The sequence below is a fragment of the Meleagris gallopavo genome, chromosome 21, assembly GCF_000146605.3.
Source record: "Meleagris gallopavo isolate NT-WF06-2002-E0010 breed Aviagen turkey brand Nicholas breeding stock chromosome 21, Turkey_5.1, whole genome shotgun sequence".
NCBI classification, from domain to species: Eukaryota; Metazoa; Chordata; class Aves; order Galliformes; family Phasianidae; genus Meleagris; species Meleagris gallopavo.
Genome location: NC_015031.2, coordinates 870,544 through 895,830, shown reverse-complemented (window position 1 = coordinate 895,830; position 25,287 = coordinate 870,544). Strand labels below are relative to the sequence as shown.

Sequence of the window (25,287 nt, the reverse complement as noted above, 5' to 3'; positions counted from 1 at the left end):
GCTCCTCCGGGACGGCGGCTGCTGCTGGGCTCTTTTCCCAGGGGCAGAGAACTGTTCCGCTTCCCCTCTGCTCAGATGCTCACCTCGCATCGGGGCTGCACGGAACGTCCTGTCCGAAGGCGCTGGGGAGGCGTTCCGCGTGCTGCTGGGGCTATCCGGCGCTGCTCGGAGCTCCGCTCCTGCCTTCGAGGCTGCGACGTGCCATCCTGCGCACGCTGATAGCTGCCCCTTCCTAAGAGACTGAGTGCAGATAAGCAGGTTACAGTGTAACTTCGATCTGCTGTTAAGCGAACCTCGGCTCCCTCTCTGTGCGGTGATTATGCATATCCTGAGCTGAAAGCTCCATCCTTCCCCTTTTAGCATCATTCTGGCTGGTTTTTAGCCTAATGCTGAGAGGAGAGGAGAGCTCTGGGCAGAAAAGAGCCAGAGGAAAGGGATCCCGAGCAGTGCTTCCAGTGGGGGCTGACAAGTGCACTCAGCATTCACACACTGGGAATCTCCTTCAAGGAGATGCACGCTGTGGTCATCCTGGCCAAAGGTTTCATAGCACCAGGTGCTACAAAATCTGCTTCGCCCTGAGTCCTTGTTTCCCTGTTAGCATTTTGTGATGTCTACTAAGGATTGAGTTTCTCTGCAGCTCCCTACATGTGAGCACTGAGTCAGCCCTGCACATGGAGCTCGTTCCAGGGCCTTCCTGGTTCCACTCTTCATGGAAAGGGGAAGCACTCCAGCTGTGCGCTGCTGCAACATCACGAGTGCAGCAGGTGCTAAAAATGAGTGGCTCAGTTGTGTCATAGCATCCGGTTACTGAGATGTTAAATGCATTACAACACTGCCTGCCTATAATCCTTACATTAATAACGAGCCAAGTGAATTACCTCTATGGCAATTGCTTTTAAGGAACAAGAAAGGCTATTCAGCCTGTGTAAAGAGGTACAAACAGTGCTTCCTTAGGGGTGCTGACTTGAAACATCTGCAGCTTCTGCTGCTGTCACGCTGTGGCTTATGGCCTGGCACAAAACATCATGGCAGTGAGCTGACATTGCAGCACTGTGCACTGAACCGCTGGAGCTGTTCAAGAGGAACTGCGCTTTGTGAGGCATCGCAGGCTGAGCAGCCACCTGGGCATGTCCTTTCTTCCCTTCCCACTGTGTGGTACCAAAGCTGTTCATAAAAGCATTTCAGGAAGGGAAAAGATATCGGCAGGTTCATCCTGTATGAACAGGGCTTGGTAGTAAGCAGGACTTGTGTGGGACAGACCACGCTGGTTTCTAGGTAGGTTCTTCCAAGTATTTCCACTTAGAGAGGCTGTCAGTGGAAGGGGATACCTCCAGCAGTACAGGCTACATAAACCAAACAGCAGAATTTCTTCTTTTTAATAATTTGCTCCTTTCTGTTCTGTTCAATTCCTGCCAGACCGGTCCTGTTATTGACATGCCAGTGCCTGCCAGCTTCAATGACATCACTCAGGACCCCCACTTGGAGAACTACATTGGCTGGGTGTGGTATGAGAAGGAGGTGCTGCTTCCTCAGCGTTGGCTGCAGGACAACCTCAGCACCAGGGTGGTGCTCCGGTTTGGCAGTGCCCACTACTACTCCATCGTGGTACGTTGCACGGGTGGTGGTGTTCATGTTTCCAGGTCATGTACAGTTGCCCATCACTGTGCTCCTTCTCTTCTTGTTGCTACGACTGCCACCAAATCTTAAACCTGCTTCTGGGACTCACGGCTCTCTTCTGTTGCAGTGGGTGAATGGAGTGCAGGTTGTGGAGCACGAAGGCGGCCACCTCCCTTTTGAAGCAGATATAAGCAGGATTGTCCAGCGCAGCCCAGGGGTTCCCTGCCGCATCACTGTTGCACTGAACAACACTCTGACGCTGCACACTTTGCCTCCGGGGTCAATTCAGTACATGAATGACAAAACAAGGTGAGCTGCTAACGTGCTGCACTGTGAGGTTAACCCAGGGATGAGAGAATGGGGATTTATTCAGCTGCTGTCTCATAAGACCTCTGTGCAACTTAGAAGAGCATGGGTTGTGTTTTTACTAAAATTCATCAGCCAAGCAGTGAGAAAGTTTGTTTCAGTGTGATGAGGAATCTACACTGAACTATTGCATCTGTTTTATACACAGGGAACTGAGATTAAGTGGTTTGCAAAGCTGAATCAATGGCAGATTGAGAAGCTTGAGTTCAGCTGGAAGTACAAGAGCCTGCTGTCCTGAAGGATCAAACCCATTCAGTGCAGTAGATGTTTATTAACTGGTAAAGCCTTTCAGCATAGCATCAGTAGCACTGCTGAAATACAGACCCATCCTGCTGTAAAAACTATTTTACCAACACGTTTTACCAGCTGCCTTCAGTTCTTGTGTAATTAAACATAATGCAGCCGTTTTTCCTGTCTTGCTCACTCAGGTATCCCAAGAACTATTTTATACAGAACACCAGGTTTGATTTCTTTAATTATGCTGGAATCCATCGCCCGGTTGTGCTTTACACCACACCTTCTGTCTACATAGATGATATTACTGTGACAACTACTTCATCAGAGAGTGTTGGTAGGTTCAGAGCAATTACAGCAGCAACGTCCGGCTCCAAATTGAGATGACAAGGGCAATAGAAAAAAATAACCTGCAATTCCAATTGAATTTGTTTTGTAGTGGCTTTCTTTTTAACCTTAGCTGGTCTAGTGCCTGGCTCAGCAGTTGCTGATTAAAAAATAATCAGAAACAATAAGAAAAAGTACTCACAAGACATTATTGTTAAAGTGAGAGGACAATCAGGTGTTTCTAGAAGCAGGATTCCTCAGCAGAGGTAGTCTTCCTGCCACTTAAAGCAGGATTATCTCTAAGTAACAGATATTTGTGATATACAAATCTATCTGAAAACTTCTGGACCTCAGGTCACGCTTGTTATAATTTGTACTTTTCTATTGTTGTTGCTGTTTTCCTTTGCTATTTAATGTTGCTGTATGTTAAAATTTTCCCACATGTGATGTATGTATTTTGCGTTTCACGCCAGTCTCTGACTGTGCTTTGTTGTCCTTTGAACCAGCAATGGTGCAATATCAGATATCGGTAGTTGGCAGCGAACTCTATTCCTTGTCTCTGAGTTTACGTGATCAAGACGGGAAAGTGGTTGCTACAGGCAGTGGGCCAGCTGGAGAGTTAAAAGTGCCAAATCCAAACCTGTGGTGGCCTTATCTGATGCACGAGAGCCCTGGATACCGCTACTTCTTAGAGGTAACAGTGACATCTCTTCTTCTGTGTGCATTTCTTCTCACTGTGTAATAGCGTTAAGGAACTGCCATATGGCCCATCTTTCTTATTTTTGCTCTCCCCTGGATCCTGTCCACATCTCTAGAATGGCATTACTAGTTATGCTGTAACCAAATTGAGCTCTGGATGCTGAATGGGAAGGTCGGTGGTGAGAAGAGCAGGGCTCACCTGAGTGCGTGCATGTGCTCTCAGATGTTTGCCTTTCACATTTCTGGCCGGATCTGCCTGCTCCAGAAGGACTATTAGAAACAATACGAGGGAGGAGATGCTGTATGATGGAGGGCAGAGCCTCTGGGAAGCAGGTTGAGATCCTCTTTCACGTACATTGCCATGCAATGAGCTTTCTTCCCAAACTGTGCAGAGTGCAGCATCCATAGACAGCCTGGATGGCTCTGCCACCCCAGCACCTCACACACAGCTTTCCTTTGGGAACCCAGGTGAGATTGCAGGCTGAGGCCAGTGGCGTGCCGCAAGAGGACGTCTACACACTGCCGGTTGGCATCCGCACCGTTCACGTCACCAGCACGCAGTTCCTCATCAATGGAAAGCCCTTCTATTTCCACGGGGTCAACAAGCACGAGGACGCGGATGTAAGTGCGAGTTCACCTCACCGCGCTGCCACAGCCTGGCTGAGCTCAGGCTACCGCTTCTAGTCACAAACAGCGATTTCCCGCCTTTAAAAGCAGGCGGGCGCTGAGCTTTGAGCCGCGGATCTGCGAGGCGCAGCCCGGCCACGGGGCGGCTCTCAGCCCCAGCGAACGCCCCGTCCCGCAGCGCGGAGCCGCCATTCCCGCCTCGCCATCCTCACCTCAGCGCCGCTCAGGCGTTCCCTCACCTCCCGTTCCCTCACCTCCCTCCTTCAGGAGAGCACTGTGAAGGGGCAGCTTGGTTACAGCCCTCACTGTGGCTACTTCTCCCACTCCCGGCCTTAAACTATGCTTGAGGTTGCACTCATAAAGACGCACAGAGAGATCTTGTGCGCTGAGGCTGGAAGAGCTCAGTGCTGCCCAGCTGCGGTGCGAGGAGGAGCCCTGCGCTGCAATACAACAGGATTTGATTTGATGTACCCCTCAGATTCGTGGCAAAGGCCTGGACTGGGCGCTGATTGTGAAGGACTTCAACCTGCTGCGCTGGTTGGGGGCAAACTCCTTCCGCACTAGCCACTACCCCTATGCTGAGGAGATCATGGACCTGTGTGACACCTACGGCATCGTGGTGATCGATGAGTGCCCAGGAGTGGGGATTAAGATGCCGTAAGCAAAGCACAAAGCACCATTCCCCTTATATTTTTCCCTCCCACAGCTTCCCCCTCCCATCCTGAAGCTCGTGACACCCTGATAATGAAGGCACTTTGCTCTGTTTAGAAATCAGCCTGTCGCGTTTTAAAGCCTCCCCCAGTGCCACGTCTGCCCACTGAGGTTGGGCAACCAGAGGGCGTTCTGCAACATGGCTATTGTGTCATCAGACTTCGCTCCATTAGTGAACCCAAACCATGGCCCTGAACTGTGCAGCAGCCTTTGGGGAAATAAAGCAGAAGCCACATTCGGTTTCAGCGCTCATTGGTGCTTACATACCACCAAAGCTTGAGTTATCCACTCCATTTGCATGTAGAATCATAGAATCATTAAGATTGGAAAGGACCTCTAAGATCATCCAGTCCAACTGTCCACCTACCACCAATACTGTCACTGACCACGTCCCTCAGTGCCACATCTCCATAGTTCTGGAACACCTCCAGGGACAGGGACTCCCCCAGCTCCCTGTGCAGCTGTGCCACTGCATCACCACTGTTTTGGAGAAGAAATTGTTCCTGATATCCAGTCTCAACCTCTCCTGGCACAACTTACCTGTGATTTTGTATTCTTACCTAGTCTTGTTTCCTTTTCAGTGAGAGCTTTGGGAACAAATCACTACAGCATCATCTCGTTGTGATGGAGGAGCTGATCCGCAGGGATAAGAACAGGCCCTCAGTTGTGATGTGGTCAGTAGCCAACGAGCCAGCATCAGATCTGCCCCCAGCTGCTTACTACTTCAAGTAAGTGCTTGTACACAGAACTGAGGCTTGAATTTAGGCAAGAGGTGTACCTTCATGTTTAAGATGGCACAGAGAAGTAACCCACAGATGCAAACTAGAAGTGTAACTAATGCATATGTTGAACCAATGTTCAGAAACATGTAATGGTCTCACCTGTTATTTCTGAATCAGTAAACCTCTGCAAAATTGCCAGGATTTTACTTGGTCTGAGCATCTGTTCTTGAGACAAGGGTAAAGCAAAAGCAGACCTGATGGGAACAGGTTACCTTGTTACTTAAGAAAGCTGAATGCTAAATTCTCAATCTGAGAATTACTGCAATGGTATAAAATATTTGGCCTTTAATTCTGTAGACGAGGTTCTTCAGTTAAGTGTTAGTTGTTTGTTTTGTGGCTGTTAGTGACACTCTACTTCAAAGCTGCTGCTTTGGGTCCCTACGGACTCTTTGGTTTTATTCTGAAGAGAATTAAGCTTTGGATAGCCAAGAATAATCCTGCAGTGGGGGCAGCAAACTGTCACTGATAGCTGTAAGTGCATTCAGGGAGAACTGTGAATTTTCATTTCTCAAAATGATCCACCACCCTCCTGCAATGCTGGGGTGGCTGCAGAACCTCACCCTCCCATTCTCTCATATCCTTCATTTTGGACTTCCTTAATAGCAGCCTACCCTGTGCCTGCTGTAGCATAAGGATAAGGCAGTGTTTTTGGAGAAACATACCCAGAGTTGTAGCAGATAATCAATCAGGATTCTGCAGTATTTACTTAAAAATGCTTTACCTACAAAATTGAAAGCAGCTTTAAATGTCTGAGGGAACAGAAGGACAGGGAGCTTGGAAGAGTGAGCTTATTCTTGTCTGCATTGCTTCTCCATGCTGTTGTTGAACTCTTGCTTTGTTGTTTACAAACAGGACACTGATAGCTCACACTAAAGCTCTGGATCCCTCTAGACCTGTAACATTTGTGTCTGATACTAATTACGCTCTTGATCACGGTGTAAGTTTACTTTAATTTCTATTTTTTTTTTTTTTTTTGTAATTTAACATATAAATTTGTCCTCAGTTCATTTCCAGTCCTTTTCCTTGCGAAATTTACTAAAGATATTTATGAAGAAGAGGTAGAGGAAAACTTACATTTTGGCTTCCAGTACAAAGCCCTTTATACTGTAGTGGTAGGCCAGCTAAAAAAACCTGCAGAAGAAAGTTCTTGGTATTAAGTGGAGTATGTAGAATCAGCCCCCTGGATTTTGTTAACATTGTGACAACTGGCTGTCCCAGTTATTTTGTCTATTAATGCTCAGACTTTCCGTTTGTAATTAAACTAAAGCTTAAGCCCTTTAAAACCACTAACAGCCTTATGGAAATCTAAAGAAGGAAACTTTGTCTTAAATTCCTTCTTTAAACTGCTCTAGTTAGTCTTTGGCAGATGTCTGTTAATACTGAATAGTCTAAAGGTGCTTCCAGCCCAAGTTCAGCTTCATAACTCAAGACTTATAGCTGTGTAATTAGCCAAAAGGTACTCTTCTTGCCTGTCTGTGCTTTAAGCAGGCCAGAGCATGAATCAATTATCTAACACACACGCACACACACACACACAAAGATTTCAGTGGTAGTTCCCATGTCACTTTTAGTATTTTATAGTAGTTCATGTTTTCTGTACAATAAGCACTCCAAGGAGGTGAGTTTGCAGGTTAATACATACCTGATATCACCATCTGTCCTTCCTTGCTACAAGTTACACTCTGTGTTTCTTTGAAGCTGTCCTACAGTTAGCAGGAATGGCCTTCCGTAACTCCCCACCTGCAGGAAAAAAACACCCTGCTGACCTTAGTTTCAAAGGTAACCAGCAAGTATTTGCTCTTGTTGGCTGCTGTTGCATCAGGCGCGCACACACACACACACAGACTCTTCTCAATCCTACCAGCATTTCTGACCAGTTTGAGGATACACAAGGAAAACAAAACCAAAGAATAGATCTCATACACTGCTGTGATATTAGAACTTCTTTTTTATTACAAAACATGTTAAGAGAACATTGAACAAGTTACATACAACATCACTTCATCTTTAGTAGGCTTTGTGCCCTTTTATCATACTGTCCACGTGGTAGAAATGGCATATAACTTGCAGAATGCTTATTCTTAGTATTGCACCATTGATGCACAAATTTAGTTGCTAGTCAAAATAATCGACTACTAACTTGACCATCATATTCCAATACTCAATAAGTATGTCTAATGTACCAGCAAGCCAGAGACATCTTGGAAACACTAAAACTTCTAACAAACCTAAGGATAAAATAGGTTAATTTTGTTTAACATTTTTACTGTGGCTTAAAACTGTGAGGAAATGCCAAATTAATACACCGGTACCTTGTAAAATTTAACTTCTTTTAAATCTCCTTCATGGGAAACACGTCATGTTGGCAGGGCCAGAATGATAGGAGAAAAGGCTGAATTCCATGGAATGAACCAAAATGAGGATTAGTTCACAAATGTTTGCATACATTGAGCTCTGTGACAAAACACTCCCACCTTGTTTTTTTTGTAGGCTCCTTACGTGGATGTAATCTGTGTGAACAGCTACTTCTCCTGGTACCATGACTCAGGCCATCTGGAAGTTATTCCACTGCAACTTACAGCACAGTTTGAGAACTGGTATAAAACCTACCAGAAACCCATTATCCAGAGTGAATATGGAGCTGACTCCATTCCCGGACTTCACAGTGTAAGTGTTAAATATCCTGAAGCCATTCTCTGCTTAATTTTCCCCTAGGTATGCAGTTTCTAACAGCTCTGACTGCTAGTATAGCTGCACTCCATGTGAAATATAAGTAATAACACTTCTGTGTTTGGGTTTTTCCCTTTATAATTAATCATTCTGGCAATCGAGGTATAGCTGTCAACTTAAACTTATAGCATTTAAACCTCTCAAAGAAGATTTAAATCTGAATCTATACTTGGGCATTTGCAAAGAAATGCCTCGGTGGAAGATGCAACACTGGGGAGTGGACATCCATGCCACAGCACCATTCCCCATAAAAAGGGATGGCACTCCTACACCTTTCACAATAAAGCACCGTTAGTAAAGCAAAACCACATACGTTCCCCAAGGTAAACTTGGCATTACATTTTGTTTCCTCTCACAATTTCAGTAGTTGCTATTCTTTAGTAAAATAGCCATTGTTAATGCAGCGGCCATGAAAAGATCAAACAATTGTAATGCTGAGATCAATAGTTACCTTCATTTAAAGTCACCTCTTTTTCCTGGCTGTAGGACCCACCTGCTATGTTCAGTGAGGAATATCAGAAAGCTTTGCTGAAAGAGTACCATTCTGTTTTTGACAAAAAGAGGAAAGAGTATGTGATTGGGGAACTCATCTGGAATTTTGCTGATTTCATGACTAATCAAGGTAAGCTTATATTTACATTCTGAACAACTTTGCATTCTCACTCCGAGTATAAAATGGAGTATGATACACAGAAAGAATACTGTGTTGTAGAGTAGGACAAAGGGACCCTCTGCTTCTGGAGATGGAACACAGCTGGTTTCGGTGACAAAGTCCAGTGTGACTAAAGCCAGCAGGGAAGGTTCTTCTGTACTTAACGCATTCTCTTTCTCCAGCTTGAGCTTCCAGCTGTTTCACCTGCCAATTTGCTAGCCAGAATGAGAGACAGTGCAGGAGGGCAGAACACAAGGGAAGCTTCTAAGCAGACACAGATTGCATCTCTTTCTTGGCCTTCCTCAAGTCAGAGCTTGAGTTAGCTTTTAGGGAAGTGTCTTGCTTGCTTCATATTTCATCTGCTACTGCACTCAATAATGCAGCACCATAAATAAATGTATTATTAACTTGGTGTAGAGATTTAGCAGTGGAGGGCCAGATATCACAATGGTTGACAGTGGTCTACTGTGACACTTAACCCACTATTAATAGAAGGTAAGTCATTTATGAAGTATGGGGCACTACAGTGCAGTCACACAAATTAAACTACTGTAGCTCAGGAGACCTAAAGAACCAATTATGCATATGCCACCTACAACAAGCTAGGGTAGTGAACTGTCAGTGGTAATATCAGGCAGATAATCACCATTTAAAATAATTTGTAGAGCACCAACATAAGTATTCAAAAGCTAAGTTGTCACAGAGAAGCAGTCAGCAAGGTTCAAATAGGACAATGGAAAAAACTTAGACAAACTTACATACACAGATGCAGTTCCAGTCTCTCTACATGTTGCAGTCACTAATTCTAGTTATCTATCAAGTCCAAAATAGGCAAAAAGGATGTGGGCACCACTAAGGGATAGAACAGCCAAACAATTAGTAACTGACATCTTCATCATCAAGTTACAGGGTGGCATCGAGGGCAGAAGTAACATCTGCTGTAACTGCAATACTGATCGAGTTAATAGACATACCTGAATTAACTGTCATCGACTTCCAGCTGTAAATGCAGTGAATTGCAGCTATATTGCTCTGTTCTATCAGTTATTCTTGCCCAGATCACACAAATTACCTTTGCCAAGCTCCCTGCTGTATCTGACGTGTAGAAGTAAGTGCATAGGTCTCTCCCGCTTAACCTGATTTAGAACATACATTGAAACAATTCACAATAGGGGACAGAAGAGCATTTTGTATATAACTGCTTTATTTTATAACTTCTCTACAGGGATCACACGTGTTTTGGGGAACAAGAAAGGAATATTTACCCGCCAACGACAGCCCAAGTCAGCCGCATTTGTTCTGAGAGAAAGATACTGGAAGATTGCAAATGAATCAAGCTGTCTTCCTCCTATAATAAAATCACATATCCACTTTCTATAACGAAATGAAAAGGCATTAACAGCTGGGTACTGTTGAACTTTTTAATTAAATTCCTGTTTAAATAATACTTGTGCCTGACACAAGTCTTGCAAGTCTAATGCAATTTCTAGTCCACCTAAAGTAGTTACTATGACACAAAGCAGATCAGAAACATTAGTTTTACTATGCTCAGCCATGCCTGTAGGCTTCCTGTTTCCAGGTAGTAAAACAAATGTTCAGAGTTTTAAGGAGCTAAGTTAGACATCCTGACTGAGGTATCTGTTTATAGCAAAAAACAAAAATAATACAATAGAAATCAATGCAGAAGACTTCAAAAGTCCAAACTAGTTTAAGTGAGCATCAATTCCCTCTAATGCAAGTGAGGTTTTCCAGTTACACTTCCCTAACTGCTACCACTCAGCTCACAGCACGTTGTCCGTGGGATTACTGACTACATAATTTCTCTTGTTTAAAACTGGACAGAACACATACAGCTGGCTGAGAAATTCTGAGTTAACAGCAACTCAGGAAGCGAGTGAACTGCTAGTTCTGTGAGGATACCCAACATACTCCAGTACAGTATGGAATTCATACCACAGCAGCAAGGTGGAATATGTTGGATAGGTAGGTACTACATCAACTGAACTTTGTTTAGAGCTATTTAATCACAGTACCAGAACTGTCACAATTAGATGCAGCTTTACCTTGCAGCATGGAAGAGCTTCCTTCCTTCATGTTAAGTTTTCATTACACTCTACAAGAATCATGTTCTAGAGGGCAAATTCAATCTAAGCCTTTTTGATAAGGGCCTGAAGCATTCTGGGGCAGGATTATGTGTAAGTTAATGCGTACATAGTATTTTAGGGAGTAATGAAGTATATTAATTTCCCTTTTAGGCTGCACACCGGTCTCAGAGAACTCTAAAGGCCAGGCTTTAGGCTGTAGTAAGTAGTGCCAGTACTCACAGAAGAGCCCAGGATCTGCCAGCTTCTTATTGCAAGCTCGCAGGGTTGTCCTAACAGCAGCACCACCCATAGCAGAACCACAGAAGTAGGAGCTGCCCACTGAATTTTGGGACAATGCCCTAGTTTCATTATCCTAGTTCACTGATACTGTGTGAACCTGTTGCTGTGCCTACTTTTTCTGCACCTGGTCTTCTGCTAGTATCTCAAGAAAGAATTTGCTCTTGTGTTATGCAGTGACCAAATTCTCATTCCTTTAGATGTGACATATTAGAGACCAACACCACTTTCCATTGCCACGTGCAGAATAAGCACATACATGTTTACTGCAGACTTCAAACCGCTTTTACTTGAATTTCTAGGGGGAAAAGAAACAACATACTACCAGTGTTCATCGTGGTTACACTTGTGTTAGGTTTACAGACCTTCTCATTAACTAAAAACCCAGAATATAAAAGTCTATCAATATTAGAAAGACACTTGTTCAGGTGTAACCTGATACAAGTGTGAGTAGTGTACTCAAGCCCACTACCACTGTTTGAAATCAGTGTCAACTTCTTACCCTCTAGATAATTTTTAAAAACCATTCTCTTCCCCATTTCAAGACAGTATGACATACCAACAGCTGCCATATCAAAATACAGATCAAGATTTGACATTGTTAATGCATTCTAAACCAGGGCTGAGATAGCTACAATAAAACTCAGGACTTGTGGTTTCAGAAGAGAATGCTATCCTTTCATTCAGTCCAACAAAACATACGCAAAATTTAATATCCACGTGTATGGAAAGCACACACTTCAGAGTTTCAGTTCCTGCTTGTTCTCAACAGCTCAGTACAACTGTAAACTCAAAACCCACCTATCCGAGCCTTCCTTCCAAAGCTCCCATCCTCCCTGCTCCCCGCCATCCCTGTCCCCCCCAAATCCACAAAAATAAATAGGCGTTTCCAGATACTCCGCCATTTTGTCAGAGTGGAGTTAAAACACCTGAAGAACCAGGGAAAGAAGGAACTGGTTAACACACTTAATTTTTTTTTGCATGTTACTGAAAGAACTGTAAACAGTAAAGCCTCAATGCAGCTCAACCATTATACACTCATGTGCACACAACATTCAGCAAGATGCAACGAAGCCGCAGAAGTTCTATACAAGGGTATTCTCTGAGGACCCAAGTGCTTTAACCCTTCTACTGCTAGCATACAATTGCTTTGTAAGAGATCACAACTTGGTACATTTGGAGAAACAAAATTACAGTACTGACTTTAAAAACAGTTTCTAAGGCTCAGACTGAGTCCAAAAAGGCCTCTGATTGGGTTCATTCAAGCTCTTATGTTCGGACTGCATGAATGCAGCATAAGAATGATTGCAGCAAGACATCCACAGGTAATTTCTACATTTATTTTTTTTTTTATACCAAAAAGTTATGTGCAACAAATAGATTTCATACATATTTACATTGTTTTACCTGTTAGCAAAATCTTATCCTAAGCCTGCAATAAGAGAATCTCTCAATCTATATACTGATAAAAGGAACATCTGCCCAATGTCTCCATTTAAAGGGATGTTTAGTTTGGAGTTTAAAGCAGTGGTGATAAATAGTTGATGGAACACACTACACAGAACACACACCTAATATTTAGGCCATGCTTAATACAGTTTTGTGGTAACAGAATACTTCACCTTTTCTGGACCAGTTTTGTCTAGATCATGTTTAAACAATGTTGGCAGATCTGAAGTTATTAGATCTCTCCTTAACTTTAACCAATATAAATTAGGAGACCCAAGTGCTGCCCAAAGCACCTCGCCAATCTCTCTGAACAATCAATAGACTGTACAGCAGAAGACAAACGTGTACTGCAGGATGTTGAAATCTCCTGATAAGAGAGACTCGCTGTCACTTCAGATACCGGAGGTGGTAGGGAATGTTTTGTTGGCCTTCCTTAGCACTGCAAACGCTTTACAGTAAGAAAGTTCCAAGAACATTCATTTCCTAAACAAGACTTGAATGCTTCATTGGCCTTAAGAGTTTCAAGTACCTTACAGTAAGAGGATTTCAGGAATGTTTACTTCCTAAACAGCTTTTGGGATGAAGTTGTTCTTCCTTGAATCGGCCCCTCCCTGCAGGGCTTCTGAGAGCCAGGGAGGGGTGAGGGCAACAGCCCAAATTCACAGCCACTGTGTCTTAACAATTTTTTTCCCCCCTCCATTCTCATGGGGTTGAACCATGCCATAACCAGCATCTGCGTAATGACACAGTCTCCCCTTGTCCCTCTGCCAGACCAAGTATTATTAACTAGCACTTAGGTGTACTACTGTATCCTCAGAACTTCCCTTCTTTTGTAAATGGCAAATTCGTATCAGTCACATCTTTGCTGTGACACTTGTTCTGGCTGAGGGTGGCAAGCAGGGGAACAGTTGCATGAAGCACTCCTCTGATTTCTATTACACTACTAATGGCAATCTGAGCCATTTTACTGGAAGAAATATGATGTTTCTATCCTTGGTAGCAGTGAGAAAAAAGTCAAAGATCTGGATGCAAAAAGGTCCAAATTTCTACTGCTAATATTAACTCTGCCCTTTATTCAGGCCAACTGCATTTCTGAAGCACGAGAGAGAAAGTAGAAGAGTTAGGGCCATTTCTAGCAAATCACTTCCAGTAAAAAGGAACTGCAAGAGAAGCACACAAGACAAGAGAGTTCACAATTAGGATCAGATTTGCAAGATTGTGCACAACATACAGCGGCAAATTCTTCCAGAGACCAAACAGATTTCCCATTTGACCTCAATGTGCACAGAGACACAAACTGCAGACAGGACTACTGAAAATCTGGCCCTAAACAATTTTACTAAACAAACTGAATTAACAGACTATGCCCACACAGACAAGCACAAGACACAGTGAGTTAGTCAACACCTATACTTTCTACTGATGGGGTTTTTTCCTTTTTTTTTTTTCCCCTTGGGTGTGCATTACACCCCCAAATTGGACCAAGTAATCACTGATTACACTTGTCTCCGTTGCTGCTTGCTCTGAGCTATTAGCACTGCAACTAACCATGTCAGGCAGTGCACATTCACCTCTTCCTCCAATGAAAAGATGTGTTAGTGTGGATCACAGGAATGCACCGAAATAAATCTACACAACATATGAACCAGTGATGCTGGTGATACTGCCTCGAGGCTTCTAAGAGAACAGAGGAAAGCCTTGAGGGACCAGTTCAGCATCATTCACTCCCCTCATGTCAGAGTTCAAGGCATTTGAGAGACAGAACTAAACATCAAGACAAGCTTTAACTATACTCTGGTCAATACAAAATGCATTTAATGAATTGTCTAAAACCGTTAGACAAGAGGGACAAGTAATTTAGTGTTACATGCAACAGATGTTACTCATACCACAGAACTCTATACATAAAAGCAGTTTCCACCTACATCCTTGATACAAACCAGAAAATTACCAGCAAATACTATTTTGTGAATTCAACCTAAAAATTCTATTTTCTCTACTGAATACTGTATGTTTCACAGTCAAGTTCATCCTCAGCAACTTAGTGTTTGTAATCCACTTAGCCATACAACGTAAGTGTCTTTCTGACATTCATGTTTAAGAAACAATCCTAAGATTAGTTAAACTAATTCTTTAACTAAACAGGTACGCAGTTGGAATTCTTTGTATTTAGAAGCTGACAAGGGCAAAAAGCAGCACAGCACCAATTACAGAACGTAGCTGAATATTCTGGTGTCACAGAGTTCCAAACACAAGCATTTCACTTTTCCAAATGACATCATTGACTTCCTATCACATTGGTTTAGTATTGCTACCACTTCTCAGTCTAAAAACTAAAATAGGCTTCTTAATACTTTTCTATGTCCAGCAAATTTGCTGGGGCTTTTGTTTGTTTGTTCATTTTTAAAGCAAGGACACTTCTGTCTGCCAAGTTCAACACTAAGTATTTGGTTTAAGATTTTAAGACAGAAGGCACTTTTAACATTCAGCTTTAGAATACTGCGAGCAGAAACAGCATTACAATTTTGTTCTTTTGTTTAAATCTGCAGTTCAATTTTTTTTTTTTTAATTAGTTATTAGAAAGAGCAATGATAGCGCTGCATCAGATTTCAATTTCAGGAGCACATTTACTTATCCCACGAAACAGACTGCCCTTCCAAAGGATCCTGTGTGTGTCAGGCCTAAAGTTCACTTCCCAATATAGCACAAACCAAAGATCCTGACAAAGATCAATTCAGTATCTGCTTATTCGGTGCACTACTTGGTTATCCCGCTCAGTCAGTGGTTTCCACTGCAGATTGCAATCCTATACTGCAGCATTCATAGAACATCAAACGTTGTAACACTGCCTGTCTGACCGCAATTTAAAATGAAGCACTGCGTGGAACAAGAGCACTCTTTGATACACCAAGAGCCCACACTGTATCTCACAGCCTGGTGGTAACTTCCTATCGACCACATTGAGCTATTTTCATTCTGTATAGAAATGAATGAAATTGTGGTTTGATGAACATACTTCAGGTTTCAGCTTTAATTCCATTTTCAGTAGGGAACAAGAGAAATGGAACAAAACCCAACCGTCATTTTTGTGAAAGCACCAGCAGTGAGTGCCCCAACAAGGTGCTCTACAGAGGTCACTTCTTCCATCACGTCAGTTGACTGTTAGCTGAACACTCCAAAAGCTCCTAGGCTAACAAAACTGATTGTACAGTGAGTTCTCCAGGGATGAAACCAAGATTTCTAAGTTTATTTACAGTATAAGTCCTAATCAAATCTAAGTCCATCAGCTAAAAAAAAAAAACCAAAACAAAAATGTAATACACAGACTGTAAACATGGCAACATTAAATATCATAATGCTATTCTAGAATATTTAATGTCATGATCACATCTCGTTATACCTGAATTTATATACAGGATATTTTATAGCAAGTGTTACCCACTTTACAAGTGGAGGGGGAGGAGAGAGTCTAGGTTCTGCTGTGGCTAGAACTCCTTCAAAGTAAAGTTAAAGCTTGTCTTTGATTGCTTTACAGCTTTCTTTCACAACCACATTTAAATTGAAGATTAGCACAAAAAAAATTTATCTAGGGCCCCTTCCAATTTCTAATTAAAAATTCAGTTATGAATCTCAGGGAAAGCGTCTGATATGGAGAATAAAAAATTACTGCAAAATAAACTTAATGGAAGTTGGGTCTTCAGGCTGTCAGTCACAAGTTCGAACAGGCGCTACTCCTGTTTGGGTTGGAGTTGCCGTTTCCAGGCCTCGTTCAAATAAACTAGTCGTTTGTAGTTGATGATAAAGAGAATGAAGTTCAGCAAATATGTGATGACGCAGACAATGCAAAATTCCTTCAGCACGAAGTACAGAATGTACGCCAAGTACAAAGACCCTACTACAGACACTATGGAGGATGTCATGAGGATTAGAGCTGCTACTGCACTTGCTGTCATACCTGCAACAAGAGAGAAAGAGTTACTACTGCTGCTCTCCTTCCATCTTACACAAAGCACAAAGCCTAGGCTCTGCAGTCCCAACTCAAGGCTGCTCAGCAAGTCTGTATCACATAAAAGTCAGTTTTGTATACCATGAGCTCAAGATGGCTGACAAATCACTATTGGGAGAGAGCTTCTAGGTTCTGTACAACAATCCTTTGATAAGCAGTATGTTGTATTTAGCATCTTCCATAGTCCTGAATTATGGGAAAATTACAGGTTGGTCAAGGTATGGCTACCCACATAGACAGCTACAGCACACTGCAGTTACAAAGCCATGCACACATTACTACATCACACACTGCCCATGTTACTCCTGCAAAACTTCTAAATTCAATTTTTGTCTTCTCTCTTTTCTACCCTGCAATCCAATGCTAAGCACATTTAAGTGAAAATACCAGTGCAACAACTGTCTTAATGCTTTACATCGTTAATAACAGCAGGAGAAAATAAGATTGCTCTCGTCAGCATTTGGGCTTTTAAGCCCTTTGCACAGACGTAGCATAAGACTAAAAAAAAATCCCTTGCATTTTATCTGGTCTCTCACAGACTGTGCAATGCATAACACGCTCCTTTTATCACCACAGACCTGTTATACAAACTGAATTAATACTTACCAAGTAGCATTTGTAGTATATAAAACACAAGTCCAAAAACACTGTTGGACTGATTTATTGCACTGTCCTTTCCAAAGATGGAACCCAACAGCCCGAATCCTCGACCCCATCTGTAAAACAATGAAACATTCAATTATACATAGACACCTATTGCTTTGCATCAGTATTTTCAACTCATCACTGTTGGGGAAAAAGAAATTAATTAGTTGCATATGGTCCAATGTGACACAGCAGCCCATATGAAGATCAGGGTACCTCCGAGCAGCACGCAACTTGCAATAGGCTGTGCTCCAGGTACAACTTTATCCCACATACTGCTGATGAAAGTTATTTGATACACTCAGAGCTACGAAGCCCACACAGCTGCAGCTTCACCAAACACCAGGTCTGCTTCCCTGGGTTGTAATTCAAAGCTCATTTACCAAATAAATACTTTTTTTCTCCAGCAGTTTGCTCTACTACAAGAGTTGGACGGATGCTCCCTAAATCTACAGCTCCATGAAAATGGTGGCACTCAGTAATTAACCTAGTGTGCTACATCTGTGCCAACAGAAGGGCAGTTTCTGCATCCAGACAAAGCAAAGTTTGCTCTCCACATGCTACAACACTGCTGATGCAGATCACCATAGATCTGGCACCAGTGAAAGGCTACCACCACAGCCTTCTACATGAGAAAGATGCCACAATAAACACAACTTTACACCTCCAACAGACTGCATCACTTCACAGCCATTTGTGCAATGTTTTCAAAGCACAATCAAATTTATCATTTTAATTCAAGCTTAATAACTGTCCTATGCATTTCTTTCCAAGAAACTTAACAGAATTATGCTCTGATTCCTAGAGTTGTTCCTACTGCACACATGGAAAAAAGAAAAACACCAAACTTCTGGTCTTGAGTCCTGTAAATGACTGAAGTGAAACCTCTGCATCAATTGAAAGCTCCAATCCAGTATAGAAAAGACTAAAGGCTCTGATCCTAGGGTTGTTCTGGAAGTCAATAAATTGTTGCTAATGGAAAGATAATGAGTTCAAGCTCTGCACAACAGTCAGTGTCCCCACACGATGTGTCCAGAGCCACAGGAAGGTCACAGTGCAGTGAAGGTTTTAACCACATGCACAAGTTCATTAAAGACCTCATTGGCCCTGTGGCAGCTTTAAGGACATCATTTATTGCATTCCAATCCGCAGAGTTCAGCTCCAATCTCATCCCACACAACTTCAGGTGGCTGGGAAGCTTGCACTTTAAGACACACAGCACCTTTTCAGCTTGACGAGGTTGAAATTGTGAGGAAGTTCTGCCAAAGTTTTCGACTGAAGAGGCTCAGTCATTCCCTTATTCCCACACAGAACTCCTAAAAGCTGCCAAAACGCACAGTGAACCCAAGTTTGCAAGCAGTCGGAGCAGAGATTATGATAAAACCTTCCTTCTCACACCTAAATCACAGCCACCACCCCTGATTTGTGCGTGATAACCAAAAGCCTAAAACCATGCAGCAAACGTAACCAAGGAACAGACCGCAGTCTTCACAGGGGACGAAAAGAAATAAAACATCAATAAAAGCTTAACGAAGGACAAAGGTTACAAATTGCTCAGAGTTCTCTGGGGAACTCATCTTTCTTACAAAACCTTTAATTTCTAAGAACTGACTATTGGTTAACTCCAATTTTTTATTGGAGTGAGCTGCAGTGCACTGGCTGCAGTTTGCAGGCTGAAGCCACAGCTGTACATTGGTGACTTCCTTCTGGCTCTGCCCCGGCCCTGCAGCACCCATGGGCTCTGCTGGGGAAACAAGGCTGAAGCCCGCCCGTGTGATTCATGGCAATATGATGAGCACACATAGTAAGCCTGCTTTTACCACACCCAAGTTTCACTGCTGTTACAAAGAAAAACAAACCTCACGCCGATCTGAATAGACCTCAAGGAAGTCCTAAGGCAAACCTTGAGGACGTCTTGCTGTATGTTTCAGCTAACTCTGATTGCAGCTCCATCTGTACAGCCTGCTTCACGTTTTATTTGCAGTTATAACTTTGAAAGCTCTCAAAAACGTCCTCTATCTTTCAGAACACAGATCCAAGAAAACCAAGACAAAGCCACATTCGCGTGGTTTCCCAACATATAAAACTGAATACGATTTTTACTCACAATATACATTCCTTCTATCAAAAGCCTTGAAAGTCATTATCTCCCCTCTAAACAGTGCCCTTTTTGCTTTCTGATACTGATAGAGCTCAGAAGCATTGCATTGTTTTGAAAGTTTAAAACAGTATTTCTATGCATTTGATGTTTCTTCTTGCATTCCCCAGTTAGAGCTAAGGTCATCTCCACCTCCACTGTTCAATCGTTACCTCTTTTGCACAATTCTCAACATCCTCTGTGTTCCAGAACAGGAAATGCACTTCCACGTTAAAGACTCCACTACAGTTGAGCAGACACCACCACTGGCAGAAAGGCAGTCACAAGAACTCCATGCAGTGCAGCAGCATCTCAGTCACCTTAAAGGACAGACAACGAACCTCCATGCTGACTGTTCAGTTTCAGTGGCATCCACACCCTGGGCAGCCTTGCTGGATGTACCCAACCCAGTTGAGTGCATCCTTCTGACCACTGTGACATCCTCCAGCACTGAGTTCCCACATCACCTCAGTTTCACTTGGCAGCCCTTAGCTCTCGTGGCAGGAGAGGAACCAAGTGCCGTATGTTCACGTTAGCACACAGACAATAACCAGCCTAGGTCAGGTGAAGCCCAGGTGGCTTCAACACCACGTCCCTGTCACTGGAGCAGCAGGTGCCCAGAATAGGGCACACACACTCCCACAGCTGATATTCTCCCAGATACCTTCTTGAATATGCCATCACTCCTCTAGGGGCCCAGATTATCAAATGGCACAAGTATGTGAAAACCTGAGAACATGGAGATCGGTGCAGCAGCAGCAGGTTTTCCCAGCACTGTTCTCTCCCAGTGTTTGGGTTAGCTGTAATGAGAAGGGCAAACAAGAACCAACAAACCAATGCTATTTTCAGAGAACTCGAAGTTAAAGAACCCAAATTCTGTTTTTTGAGTTGTACCATGTCATTTAAATCCAGTCATTCCGGGATTGTTTTTCCATCCCATAAACATTATTTAGCTATCAACATCAAATACAAATTTCATCATTTGTAATCCCATGGAAGCAATTCAGATAATTTACTAGGAAAAAAAAGTAATCCTACACTTCACAAGCAATATGTTCACTTCCTTAAATGCCATCTGACCTCTGAGATAAGTGACAGCACAGAGTGAAAGCTCCAACGAGAGGAGCAGAGCTGCCCTGTGCTCACACCTCACCTTCAGCCAAAAGCTGATGTAAAGGTCAAAGGATATGGAGCATTTTAATGCTGAGCAATGGTAAGAAACTCTGGTGCAGCTTCTTTACAGCCTCACTAGAGGATTTTGGATTAAGCCCAGTTTGTTGTTACAAGGTCATTTAGGCCACTCTAATAGTTTTAATAAATTAAGTAAAAGCCTCCAATTAAAAGCCACAAGTAAGGAGATTAAAAATTCCTATTTGTAAGCTTGCCAAGAGTGCTCCAAAATCTTGATACTTCATTTCACATCTATCAGCTGTATTTATCATCATCAACTCAGACTTTGTTCTATATATCTTTCAGCTCCTTCAGCAGCACAAAGATGATCCAGAAAACCTCAGCATCCAGATGAGCCCAACTCTGAGCAGGGAGCACTTAACGACCTGCTAGCAGACTGCACAGAAGCACTGGTTATTCACATTACGAGCCAACAGCAACACATGCCTTCTTCATAACCTCTTTTCTGTAACTATCATCAGTGAAGTCCAAAATTGAACGGTGGGCAGTTTGTTTAATGGCATCAGACAAAACTATTCTCATCCGATTGCAAATTCCTGTCGAGCCAGAGATAATGTATTTGAAGAGATGTATGATGAGAGCAGTAGAGCTCGGATGGCTGTAAGGCTGGGAAGAGGACACACAGAGCCGGGGTGCTGGTGTGCTTCACAGATGTGCCCCACCAAGGGGCATCACACCAGCCTCAACGTGAAGTCATCACTTTTACACTAAAGCACGAGATGAAATTCACTTCACTATCAGCTTCTGGGGCTCTGGACGAAGGCAGCTTTCTGTAGCAGTGCCTGCAGCAAATAAAAAGCCCTGCAGCCCTTCCCAGCTCCTATCCTCCAGCCTCACCCAGGGGAATCCAGCATGCTCCACCACTCCCAGTGGAGCCCTGTTTGCACATACAACCCTTCAGCAGTTCAAACAAACTTATCTTTTTCCTATGCAGAATCAAGGATGCCTGACAAAAACAATGATGTGGCTCAGATTAAAGAAATTACTAACTAGCAAAGATGCACAAAACCACAAAAAGTGTCCAGGAGTGACCAGACAAGCACAACCACCTCTGACCACAGTCACTAACAGCTGCAGCTGTCAACTTCAAACATACTGAAACATCTGCTTGTAGGTAGAGCAACAGGAACCTGCATTAAAGGAAAGATGCAGCAGTGCAGTTGGACTCAGGCATCACAGCACCGAAGTTCTACGTCACGAGACAACAAACCAACACCTCACACATCAGCGTGAAGTTCCAAACAGGGAACTCCTAAAACGTCATCTATCAAATTATGAACAGACACCAATTCTTAAAATCTTGCTTTGACTCTGACATTTCTTCAGTAAGTTGGCTAAAGGTGTTAGTGTAGACAAATGCTGTTTCCAACCCCCCTGCACAGCTGGTTGAAAGCTACAGGGGCTGCTGAAGATACACAGTGACGTGACATTGGTCATTCATGCCAGTTATCCTAAGGCTGTATTAAAGCTGTTACAGCAGTAACATGTTCTGGGCTACAATGCTTCTTTCAATAAAAGCCATCCACTAGTTTGCTGTGCCCTGCAGGTGCCTTAAATTGATGAAGAGAAAGCAGAATCATGCCACAGGACCCAAACCTCCCATGGCACACCAAAGAGCAAAGCAAGGAGCCCAGCATCTCCATTGCTACTTAAATGTTGTGTTTCACTTTAAGCCCTACTACTATCCAGACAACTCGACTTGTCTATTAGTTTAATTCCCTCTGTGAAACTATTATACCAAGAAAAAGATTCATCAGGAGCTGCTACCAGCCAACTTCATTATAAATAAAGCCAATCTTGCCACTTCATTTTTCTCAAACACAAGAGGGCAATTCACTTAAAACATCCACAGCAACTGCCAAATGAAAGCATTTCTATTTCCCTATGTCTTTTCACTGCTTGGGTAACAGCAGTGACCACTATACAGTCCACGGCTGTTTTTCTTTCCAAACCATCTCATGAACTTTCCCCATGATAAAAGCCTGAGACACACCTGACCAGGAGCATTCGGAATAATAAGGGACACTTATTAAAGCTATCTCTCCACTATAATCTTCTGCATGAGTCAGTCTCTGATAGAAGATTTCCCATGCTCCTCCCTCTGCATGCTGCTAATCTTCACAACATCTTTCCTCATTCTTGTGCCAACACCAGATTTGGCTGAGAAACAAGACTTGGGAATAACAGCTTATTAGTGGAAAAAATCCTCCCCAATGACCAGAATTGAGTTCCAAAACAACTGAATTCAAAGAAAAATATGCTAATCTATTCCAATTATTCTATACAATTAATATTAACACCAATACCATGACTGTGCTTTTTCAAGTTCCATCCTCTGCTGGAACCATCACTGGAAATGTGACGATTTTGACCTTCCAAGTCCCATTACTCCCACTAGCAAACCTGCCTTAAGTCACACAACTGAAGGAAGCCTCTGGAAGCTGTGCATGCACCAGTGTGTCACCCCTCTAACTCTGCAGAAACAAATCACAGTGACAAATTACACGACTAGCTGTGTCGCTGAGATAGCTCCATGAAAAGAGTTCAGAGTTACGCACTGCACACGAGAAAGCTGGAATCTGAAATCCTATTATCCTGGTGAAGTCTAAATTGCAGTCTGAATTTCCTCCTAGAAATGAAGTTTCTTTGAAACCTCAGTGATGCGTGGTAGCAACGAGAGGCATTGCACTGGAGGGGGAGAGCGACTGATGGAAGGGATGCTGTGGCAACACAGAGAATAAGATTAATTTCTTCCACTGTTATTCCTCCTTCAAAGGTTAATAGCCTGCCCTCTCGTCTTGATTTTAAAGGAATATTCCTTTCTGGTCTGTGGCTGTATACAGCTGAAAGCACATTCCTCTCCAAATATGGTTTGACAGCACAGAACTCGCATGCTCCTTCTCCACAAACTCTTCTTACCACCTGCTTCCATTACCATAAGCTATCCTGACATTTGCAATACTTCAGTCGCTAAGCAGGGTTCTCCTAGCAACTGCTGGGGAGATTTCTAGTGAGAGCTCCGTGGATTTTATCCCCAAACACTCATATTATTATTTAAAACTCCTGCAGTAAAGAACTGACAGGTCTTACCACGGCACACACAGCATCTCTGCTGCGGCATTACTAACGAATGCTATAATTACCCAGCATTATTCTCTAATTATATCTTTAGATATTTCTAATTATAACCATTCTGCTTTTACAAAACGCTCGGTAAACACACATTAAAACTGCTATTTGAAATTCCCCATCTCAAGAGCACTCCTTACAATAACAACAACCCCTGAAGGACCAATATCAGAACAGACCACAGCAGAGGCTGCTCAGGCACTGAAATCCCCATTATTCTCTTTTCACCTCTATGGTAGTGGTGATTTAACCTCAGCAGCCCGTGCATAAGGTTAAGTTGTAATTTAAGTATTAGGAAAGTGTATTGAAGTCCTCTTTCTGTTTAGGTTGAAATTGCTCATGGTAGGACCCCTCTGAAGCAGCATCATGAACAACCACCTTCACAAATTAAACACTATCCACAGCATGAAAGGCAAAGGCACTCAGCCACAGGAGTCTCCTTTCAGACAGCAGCAGACAAACATCTCTGTAACTTAACACACACACCAGCACCTCCGAAACTGATCCCAGCAGTAGGATTTCCACATTTGTTTCATCTAAACAAACCAACCAGCTTCCACCTCGGCAGGTCAATCACATCTTCTCACCCATGACTTTGTTATGGCAATGCCTTTGTAAAGAGTAGGACAATGGGAAGAAATCACAAAAACCCACATATAGCTCAAGGACTCATTCGACTGAAGGTGCAACAGAACCCAAACTCCCCCGTTCTCAGCTGCTTACCCATGTACGTGCTTGCACGTCTTTGCACGCACACAGAGCAGTTTGCAGAGCTCTGCACAGTCATTTCTCCAGCCGAAGCACACAGGTGAGGCCGTAAGGCAGATGGCAGCTGTACCTCCTGCAGCACATCGGTACCCAGCAGTGCTGCACCGAGCAGGCTGAGACCCCGCATTGCTATCGGCCTTCAGAAAACAGCTGCCACGTTAATTACTAACGGGAAGCCTACAGGATAAGCCAAGCCGCGAGCAGGGCTTTTGCTGCTGTGAACCTCTCGTAACGAAGCCCTGGCCACGCAGGCAGACACCCGTAACGCCGCGATGAACCAGCAATTCGGATTGCCCGTTACAGCAGCCCGCCATCGGTCTCCCGCACCACACGCTGCTATGCGGGCCGGCCCGCCTCGCACCTACAGCACCCCTTCCTCATCCTCCTCATCCTCAGTCTTCTCAGCCCGTGGCTCCCAGCCCCTCCGGCTCCCAACTGAGCCCTCCCCGAGGCGCAGCTCCGGCCCCCCCGCCCGGCCCGTTCTCCCCCCTCGCTGCCGGCGGCCGCTCTCCGCCCTCCCGCTCTCCCCCTCACCTGGAGGTGATGGCGGCGGAGCAGCGAACCCTCTCGCTGAGGTCGCACAAGGCCTGGTAGTGGAGATCGCGGCCCCTTCTCCCCGCTCCAGGTGACAGGCGTAGAGGGACAGCAGGATGCCGGCCGCGCACACGGCGGAGCGGGCCACACGCTCCCAGCGCGGCACCGACACTCGCAGCAGGACGGGCGCCGCCATCTTACCCCCTCCCTCCGCCTCAGCCCGCAACGCGCGCCCGGCGCCCACCGGCAGCGCACGCGCGCCCTCACCCCATTGGCTCTCGGAGGCCACACCCCCTCCTGGC

At 43.8% G+C, this 25,287-nt stretch overlaps 2 protein-coding genes across 2 annotated transcripts; one reads left to right on the top strand and one right to left on the bottom strand.

Annotated features, from left to right (window-relative positions):
* Positions 1-882: 882 nt before the first annotated feature.
* Positions 883-10,192, top strand: GUSB (glucuronidase beta). Its single transcript, XM_019621830.2, has 12 exons — positions 883-933; positions 1,276-1,605; positions 1,745-1,926; positions 2,412-2,554; positions 3,051-3,238; positions 3,712-3,864; positions 4,349-4,527; positions 5,163-5,309; positions 6,216-6,300; positions 7,854-8,030; positions 8,580-8,715; positions 9,971-10,192. The coding sequence occupies exons 1-12, from the start codon at positions 883-885 to the stop codon at positions 10,123-10,125; spliced, it is 1,926 nt and encodes a 641-aa protein (XP_019477375.1). The 3' UTR covers positions 10,126-10,192.
* Positions 10,193-12,467: 2,275 nt separating this feature from the next.
* On the bottom strand, positions 12,468-25,248 carry VKORC1L1 (vitamin K epoxide reductase complex subunit 1 like 1). Its single transcript, XM_003211735.4, is given in 4 exon segments — positions 12,468-16,530; positions 17,188-17,297; positions 24,986-25,065; positions 25,068-25,248. Coding segments are annotated over 4 exon segments (531 nt in total). The 5' UTR covers positions 25,182-25,248; the 3' UTR covers positions 12,468-16,303.
* Between the last annotated feature and the right edge of the window lie 39 nt (positions 25,249-25,287).